We start from the raw sequence: 9,124 nt of genomic DNA on the forward strand, positions 1-9,124 counted from the left end.
CCGTTGAGTGTTTTCTGCCATGCACGTCCGATCCTTCGATCGTCCCAGCGCAGTCGGTACGTGCCGCTAGGGTTCATCGCCAGGGGAGTCGTGGTTTCCCGCAGTGTGGATCGGGCAGGGCGAGGAGGATCCCGCCGCTGCTAATGGCTGGACGTGGAGCGGGACCCCCTCCTGCTGCGAGTACCGCGGGGGGGGGGGGGCTGGAAGGGCTCGACCGCCGCCGCCCCATGCGTCGGGACGGGGCGCACCGCCGGCCGGACAGCAGCCGCCGGCACTTGCGCCGGGTGCTGCAGGTCGTGGAGGCGCTCTCCAGCCGCGGCAGCAGCTGGGCGCTCCGGGAGTTCGGGCTCCTGAGGCGCAGCCAACGACGGCTGGCCGGGCAGCGCATAGACCCCCGGTGCCATCTCATGCTGCTGGGGTCGGCCGGGGAGGCCCTCGCCCTCCGCCGCCGGCGGCGCCGGCTCCTGGGTCGATGATGACTGGTATGGTTAATACTGGCCGTGGAGCTCCTCGCCCTGCACCGCCGGTGGTGCCGGCTCGTAACGCGTCGGCGGCGGGGATGGCTGCTCTGAGGGCCGAGACGCCGGGGGCCACGGTGGCTGCCGGTGTCGCTGCTGATCCGGTGGCGGCAACTACCGGGGGTCAGCGTGCACCCCCGCCACACCTTGCGGTTCGTCAGGCGCAGAATCGTTCGGGGCAGAATCAGGTTCAGAGTAATCAGAGTAATACCAGTGGGAGACCGACTGATGCACCTCGAGGCAAGTGGGGTGATGACGGGTTTGATGCGTATGGAGTAGGCCAGCATCGGGGCTCATCTTCAGCGGGAGGAGGTCGGGGTTATGCTTGGCAGAGTGACGGGTCTGCAGAGAGACCGTTCCTGGGGCCGGCTGGAGGCTTCGTTGAGGGGGCCTCAGGACCTGATAACAGGCACAGAGGAGGTTATCGCGGATACCGTGGTCGTGGTGGAGGCCGCGGAAGGTTCCGCCGGCCGCCTCCCCCTAGACATGTTGACTCTGACGGGGCGGCGATGGAGACTGATCAGACACCACAGGAGCTACCTCCCCAGGCGATGGAGGTGGTGAATGCACTTGCGGTTGCTGAGGTTCCTGGGATTGCGAAGGAGGCTGAGGTGGTTCAAGTGGCTGATTCTGAGAGGGCATCCAAGTACGCTCGGAAGAAAGAGAGAATGCTTTGTTACCGGTGCGGAGAGAAGGGGCACTTCATCGCGGAGTGTGTGGCCCAGCTGTGCGAATCCTGTGGTAAGCCTGCGCATGCTTCAGGGGATTGTCCTTTGCTGAGGGACCATATTCCAGCTCTTACTGTATATGGTGTGTACTGTGCGGAGCTGATGTTCTTCGAGTCAGCGGCTGCGAGGGAGATCCCAGCTGATACACAGAGCCTTACTTCTGGTTTGGTCAAGGTGACACAGGGAGATGTCTCCCAGGCTCAGATTGTGCAGAGACTTCAGGAGTTGGCTCCGGGTGATTTTCAGTGGGACCTCGTACCCGTTGAGGATAGAGTATTCAGAGTGGAGTTTCCTTCGATTGAGGACTTGCAGCGTTTGTTGAGCTTTGGGATGTGTAAGGTGCCAGGCACCAAAGGTATTTTGGAGTTCCACGAGTGGAAGAAAGTTGAGCCTAAGGGGAAGCCTCTTACTCAGGTGTGGCTGCGTTTCTCGGGGGCACCGTCTGAGGCTCTTTCTGATGTGCGTGTGGTGGCTAGTTTGGGGATTATGGTTGGTAAGACGGAGAAAGTGGATATGGCGTTCACTAGAGCTCAGGGGGTGGCTCGACTGCGAGTTAGCATTCTGGATATTGAGTATGTCCCGGACGTCATCAACTGGACCTATAGAGGCGAGGTGTTTCCACTTGATATTGAGTTTGAGGATGCAGAGTTGTTTGCTGAGGTTGCTGCTGGCACTGACGTGGATATGCACGATGGGGGTGATGATACAGGTGCTCCCAGGGAGCAGGCGGATGAGGCAGCACAGGAGCCCAATGGATCGGGGCCTGCTGCTCAGGAGCCGGAGAACGGAGCCGGGATGGAGCAGTCCCCGGCTTCGTCTTTGCCTCATAACTCACTGCGGTTTGGATCTTTTCTGCCGTCGTCGGCGCCTCCTCGTCTGTGGAGTGATCGGGTTGACTCTGACGATGCGTTCGAGCATTCGCTACCGGTCTTGGACTTTGGGCGGTCACCCCGGCAGTCGGCCAGCTTCAGTGCCCGTGTTGTTCAAGAGGTGGAGCCTCAGGAGTCGCCAGGGCGATCTAGGTCTTCGGTTTCCTCGCGGAGGGGAGGGGCGTCTGGGCAGGTGGCCACGACTCCCTCTCATTCTTCTGTTTCACAGCAGGCGGCGCAGGTACCTGTGTCCAGCCGGGGCGACATATCTTTGGGGCAGGAGGCCCTGGAGGTCCGTCTCGCGGGAGCCTCGTTGGTGGTGGGGTCGCCGGAGGTGCTAGGCAGGCGTCAGGGGCAGGTGGCCCCTGACCCTCTAGTACCGACGGCGGTCCTGCAGGTGGAGCGCACGGCTGCCACGGCGTCGGCTGGGGGGGTCGGACTAGGGCAGGAGGCCCTGGTGCCAACTCCGTCAGGCATCTCCACATCTCCTACGCGGTCCCCCTCTCCCAGACCTACTCCGGGAGCCGCTACTCGGGAGGAGGTGATCGCGTTCGGAGGGATCCGAGACCCTGCTTCCGAGGGGAGGCGGACGAGCTCTCGTCTCCAGGACCTTCCGGAGGTTGATGATTTGCAGCAGAGGTGCGCTATGCGGGCGGCCAAGCTGCGTGATGTGGAGAGCACAACAGGTATGTCAGTTAATGTTTCAAATTCTATTCTGCATTTCTCTAAGGATGAGATTATTAATAATGCAAACCAAGTGGGGGTGTCTCTTGGGAATAATAATTTGGAAATTGAAAACTCGGTTAATGATCTTTTAGATTTGGAAGCGGAACGGGCCTTGGAGTCTATTAGAAACCTAGCGGCTGTAAAACCTTTGAATGATGCGGAGATTGAGGCCTTGGGTGTTAGGGTGCTTGATAAATTCTGCGCGGATCTTGTTCCTCCGTCTGCGGAGCCTGATGAGGATGAACTCCAGGTAGATGATGCAGCTCATGTTCAACCAGAGCACGGTTATGAGGACCGGGCTACAGGTGATAACATTCCTAAACGTAAGTGGAAGCGGAAGGTGTACCCTGCATCCGCGGTACGCAGGAGTGCTAGAATTCGTAAGGCCAAAAAATTCCATGATGACCTATGAAAGGAATATTCTGGAATAGCAGAGGTCTTAAGGACTTGGCTAAACGTAGGTTTCTAGCGGAGGCATCTTTAGAGCACCGTTTAGATTTCATTGCTCTCTCTGAAACTGGTAGGGATAATTTTGCACCTCAGTTTCTTAACACGTTGTCGGGAGGGGTGGAATTCGATTGGCATTGTCTTCCTCCAAGAGGGAGGTCTGGGGGCATCTTGCTGGGTGTGAGATGTGATTCCCTTGAAGTCCGGAGTGTTGTTATGGGTGACTTTGCAGTGAAATTCAGAGTCAGGTCCAAAATAGATGGGTTTAACTGGGTGTTGGTGGCGGTCTACGGGGCTGCACAACCTGAGCTTAAACCTGAATTTTTGGCTGACCTGGTTCGAATTTGTGGGTCCGAACAACTCCCTATCCTGGTTGGGGGGGACTTCAACATTATTAGGAGGCGGGATGAAAAGAATAACGATAATTTTGATGGGCGATGGTCCTTTATGTTTAATACCATCATTGAGAGTTTGGATTTGAGAGAAATCGAACTCTCTGGTAGACAATTTACCTGGGCTAACTCTTTACCAAACCCGACATATGAGAAGTTGGATCGGGTTCTTGCAAGTGCCGAATGGGAGCAGAAGTTCCCTCTGGTCACGGTGCAGGCTCTAACGCGAGGAATTTCGGACCACACACCGCTATTTGTTGACTCAGGGGAGCCAAGGCATGTGGGAAACAAGAATACTTTCTCCTTTGAAACGACATGGTTTGAAAGAGAAGGTTTCTTGGATATTGTTGCCAGAGAGTGGGCTAGAGAGTCTAGGGGTAGATCGCCTGTCGAGAGATGGCAGAATAAGATTAGGCATTTGAGGTGCTTTCTTCGAGGTTGGGCTAAACATCTAAGTGGAGTTTATAAGGTTGAGAAAGACAGACTCCTGGAGATTATTCAATACCTAGATGTTAAAGCTGAATCAGCGGTTCTTCAATCTGCGGATATGTGCTGTAAGATTGATGCGGAAAAGAGGTTGAAGGAACTTCTCCGCGAAGAAGAGCTGAAGTGGGCGCTCAGAGCAAAGGTTCGCAAAGTAATCCAAGGGGATGCGAACACTCAATTCTTTCATCTGATTGCGAATGGCAAACACAGAAAGAAAAAAATATTTCAGCTCGAGCAAGATGAAGGCACAATTGTTGGTCACGATAATCTTAAGCTATACATCACCGAATACTACAAGCAGTTATTTGGACCGCCGGAGGATAGCGCTGTGTCCCTCGATGAGTCCAGGACTGAGGATGTGCCTCAATTAACTGCTGCTGATAATGACATGCTAGTTGCGCCGTTTACGGAAAAGGAGGTTTTCGATGCCATCTCTCAGATGGAGAACAATAAGGCTCCCGGGCCGGATGGGTTCCCGGCGGAGTTTTACAAAAGATGTTGGCATATCATCAAAGGGGATCTGCTACCCATGTTCCACGACCTTTTTGCTGGACGGCTTCAACTTTTTCATTTGAACTTTGGAACGATAACGTTGCTTCCAAAGAAGACCGACGCTCTCAGGATTGAGCAGTTCCGTCCTATCTGCCTCTTGAATGTCAGTTTCAAAATTTTTACCAAGGTTGGGACTAATAGGCTCACACAGATTGCGCATTCTGTGGTGCAGCAATCCCAAACAGCTTTCATGCCAGACAGAAACATCCTTGAAGGGGTGGTGGTGTTGCATGAAACGCTCCAGGAAATTCACTCTAAGAAACTTGATGGAGTCATCTTTAAAGTAGATTTTGAGAAAGCGTATGACAAAGTTAAATGGCCTTTTCTGCAACAAGCTTTGCGTATGAAAGGTTTCCACGAGGGCTGGAGGAGCCAGATTGAAACTTTTACGCAAAAGGGTAGTGTTGGCATAAAAGTGAATGACGATGTCGGTCATTACTTCCAGACACATAAGGGCCTGCGGCAGGGAGATCCGATGTCCCCTATTCTGTTCAACATAGTAGCCGATATGTTGGCGGTGTTGTTAGGGAGAGCCAAGGAAGTTGGCCAAATAGGGGGCTTGGTGCCACACTTAGTGGATGGGGGTATATCCATCCTGCAATACGCTGATGACACTATCATCTTCATGGAGCATGACTTGGTAAAAGCTAGAAATCTGAAGCTGCTGCTTTGTTTGTTTGAGCAGCTAAGTGGGCTCAAAATTAACTTCCACAAAAGTGAGTTGTTCTGCTTTGGGAGAGCCAAAGAGGAACAAGAGGATTACAAGCAGTTGTTCGGATGTGGTTTGGGTGAGCTGCCTTTTACCTACTTAGGAATTCCTATTCATCACCGCAAGCTCACGAATAATGAATGGAAGTGTATTGAGGATCGTTTCGAGAAGAAGCTAAGTTGTTGGAAGGGCAAGCTCATGTCGTATGGAGGCCGTTTAATTCTTATTAATTCGGTGCTCACGAGCATGCCCATGTTCCTTTTGTCCTTCTTTGAAGTCCCAGTTGGAGTTAGGAAACGACTGGACTTCTATCGATCGAGGTTCTTTTGGCAGGGGGATGAGCCTAAGAGAAAATATCGGTTAGCGAAGTGGGATATCATTTGTAGACCGAAAGACCAAGGGGGTATGGGGATTGAGAATCTCGAAGTCAAGAACCGGTGCCTTCTTAGTAAGTGGTTGTGGAAGTTATCCTCAGGAACTGACGCCATGTGGGCTCAAATCCTGCGTAACAAGTATCTCCAAACCAAAACTTTGGCTCAGGTGTCGGTTAGACCAACTGATTCACCCTTTTGGAAAGGGCTTATGAAAGTGAAGCTTTCATTTTTTCAGAGGTCAAAGCATTTAGTTGGTAATGGTGCAAGCACGAGATTCTGGGAGGATACTTGGCTTGGAGAGGCTCCCCTAGCAATCCAGTATCCGTCTCTGTATCGTATAGTTCGAAGGCGCGATGCTTTGGTTGCATCGGTCTTCGCCTCGATACCCCTGGATATCCAGTTTAGAAGATCGTTAGTGGGCAATCGTTGGGAAGAGTGGCTGCATCTAGTTAGGAGACTGATGCAGGTACAACTATCTCAACAACCTGATAAATTACGCTGGAATCTCACTAGGTCGGGGGGATTCACGGTTAAATCAATGTATGTTGATGTTATTAATTCCAGCTCGATTCCTACTTCAAAGCATGTGTGGGACGTCAGAGTTCCTTTAAAGATCAAGGTGTTTATGTGGTTTCTACATAAACAGGTGATCTTAACAAAGGATAATCTTATTAAGCGTAATTGGACAGGACCTACTAGGTGTAGTTTCTGTGATCAGGGTGAAACCATTAAACATCTTTTCTTTGACTGCCCACTAGCTAGAATTCTTTGGACGACTATTCAAGTCGCTTTCAATATTACCCCACCAAGGTCGGTTAACATGTTGTTTGGGACATGGCTAACTAGGGTAGAGCCCGGGTTAGCAAAACATATTCGCTTGGGGGTTTGCGCTTTTTTGTGGGCGCTTTGGAATTGCAGAAATGACTTCGTCTTTAACAGATCAACAAATATCCATGTTTTGCAGGTTATCTTCCGAGCAACGGCTCTTATCCGTTCCTGGTCGCTACTCACTCCGACGGAGGCCAGGGAGCTTTTGGTTACTGCTGCTATCCGATGGGAGATGGTAGCTCGGGATATATTCAGCCGGTTTGGATGGCGGTCGTGTAACAGGATAGGCAATTAGTTTACCTGTCTATTTTGGAGCCAAACGGCTGTGATGTATAAGTGCTTTGGCTAGCTTGTGTATCTAGCCTTCGGGCTCTGTGTGAGCCTTTTCTTACTTTTCTTGTTGACAACCTTGAGACTTGGAGACTTTGTGGACTATTTTATGCTTAATAAGATGGCCGTATGCATCATGCTGATGCAGAGGCCGGGGAAGCCCCCCTTTTCGAGAAAAAAAAAACAATTCCGGTGGGTTTGAGAAAGGAACCATACATGGTAACAAAAACAGAAGAGGGTTGCTTGCTTGGTACTCCAGCTAACTCGTGTGTCTTGCAACTGACCTTTTGTACTTTGACTGATTCCATGATAGTTTCAGTGGCAAATTGTACTACAATACTAAATTAAGCTCAGGAAAATACAGTTGAACAAGAACAACCAGCAAGCGGCTAGCCCCACATGCCATGCATAATTGGTCCATGGATGATGGGACGGGCACGAATCGGCGGACAAACAAACATGCATGCATCAAAACCAATCATGCATCTTTCCGGCCACGGCGATCGACCTAACGGTTGGAATATCCTGCCATTGTATATATCTGAAGCCACACACGCATGATGAGGCAGGCATCTCAAAGATGAACGCATGCATGCGGCAAGTGGGGCACACGACAGCATTCTTTTTCTGAATTCTGAGACAATCAATCACGGTGCTCTGCCATGGGTTTTATTTTAACCCAGCCCCACCGGCCATTCCATTATTGCCCAAGGTTGTAGGCTTGTAGCAGCAGCCATCATCTTTTGTCACTGATCAGCAGCGGCAAATTAAGCCATAGGACGGACGCCATGCTCTGTTTATAGATAGATCGGCCAACAGGCAGCCCAAACAGAGAAGGGGCAATAATCTACAGGTCCTTGCGAGTTTTACCCGTCGGCCATGTCGGTCTATTGCACGATTAGGATTTAGCTAGATCTCCATTTTAGTGATCTAATCGCTCTTATATTTCTTTACAGAGGGAGTGTAACATACAGGTGATGCAGACTGATTTGTACATCGATCTGGATCATGACAAGCAAGCAGAAAAGGGGGCCAATTGATTGCAATTTTTGTTGGTAGCTTACAAGGGGGCCAATTGGAGTATGCAAAAAGCCAGAAAAGGCAATAACGGTTGACCGATCAATGATACTGTGGATCTATGGCGTCGCATCAGCAGATTGTGCTCCATGGCGTCACGCAAACAGAGCCGACGATAAACTAATCCTCACACCGAAACAACGAATGGGATGTAATTCGGTAACCAGTCTTTTTCTTTTTTAAATAAAGCGTCTAGTTTCATATTTCAGTACCAACAGAGAAAACACGAGCTATGTTACGTTTGGCCCGGTCATTTATTTTTCGTTTACGATAATGGTCCAGTCAATCGGCGCAATCTTTTCTCCTTTTGAGTAAATCTTTTAACACGTTTCAAAATTGTTGGGCACTAACACTGAAATCAAATATGAGCTGCCGTTTTTGGGGACTGCCTTGCCAATTGAGGGCGTGCAAATTTTTTGGCGGAGAATTCTGCAGCCGCTGCCAAGCCGTCTCATGGGCGCGAAAAGTGACCCAAAAAATGGCAGGGTAAGGAAACGCTGGCACCCGTCCAAGGCTGGTGGTCAAGGCCAGAATATTGGCATGGCAGCTCTCGGCTGCCATCCAAACAGACCCTTGTTTTGGAAGATGAAGAGAAATAGAAGAGGTGAAGCCTATCTGATGTTGTGCCTCGAAATTCATTTCAAAGGCCACTGTCCCATACACGTACGCCCCCATCCTCTTTCTGTGGCTCAGCACGGGGCCGGTCGACCCAAGGAACTCGCCATTCATTCACCGTCGCCACCTCGATCCGGACCGGACGTCGCATAGAAAATCCTCCTCTTCCTTGTATCTACATGGACGTGACGGCTCTCCTCTCCTAGTAGATTCCAAATCGACCTGGCAAAGAGATAGACATGATCAATCTTAATTACCCTGAACTGTAACGTTTGTCAGTTAGAATGACTTTTATACAGAAGAGCCGGGACTAGAAGAGTCGATCACAATCATATAAGACACAATCATGTAAGCATATAGTATAGTAAATATCGTGAGGTCTAAACATTCAAAATATAATCACGGTTCTGCAATATGAATAAATTTGCATATCTATTAATCTTAAAAATCATGACTGTATAATTTCTTCAGAA

At 50.5% G+C, this 9,124-nt stretch overlaps 1 protein-coding gene across 1 annotated transcript; it reads left to right on the forward strand.

Annotated features, from left to right (window-relative positions):
- Positions 1–496: 496 nt before the first annotated feature.
- Positions 497–7,132, forward strand: LOC123190980 (uncharacterized). Its single transcript, XM_044603714.1, has 2 exons — positions 497–2,801; positions 6,766–7,132. Exons 1-2 carry the CDS (start codon positions 560–562, stop codon positions 6,906–6,908), a joined length of 2,385 nt encoding a protein of 794 aa, XP_044459649.1. The 5' UTR covers positions 497–559; the 3' UTR covers positions 6,909–7,132.
- The last annotated feature ends 1,992 nt before the right edge of the window (positions 7,133–9,124 follow it).

The sequence above is a fragment of the Triticum aestivum genome, chromosome 2A (genome assembly GCF_018294505.1).
Source record: "Triticum aestivum cultivar Chinese Spring chromosome 2A, IWGSC CS RefSeq v2.1, whole genome shotgun sequence".
NCBI lineage: Eukaryota > Viridiplantae > Streptophyta > Magnoliopsida > Poales > Poaceae > Triticum > Triticum aestivum.

Bases quoted from the DNA above. Each gene is read 5' to 3' on its own strand.
- LOC123190980 (XM_044603714.1), top strand. From the start codon at position 560: ATGGCTGCTCTGAGGGCCGAGACGCCGGGGGCCACGGTGGCTGCCGGT. The intron at 2,802-6,765 runs GTATGTCAGTTA...CATGTTTTGCAG, and splicing joins TGATGTGGAGAGCACAACAG to GTTATCTTCCGAGCAACGGC.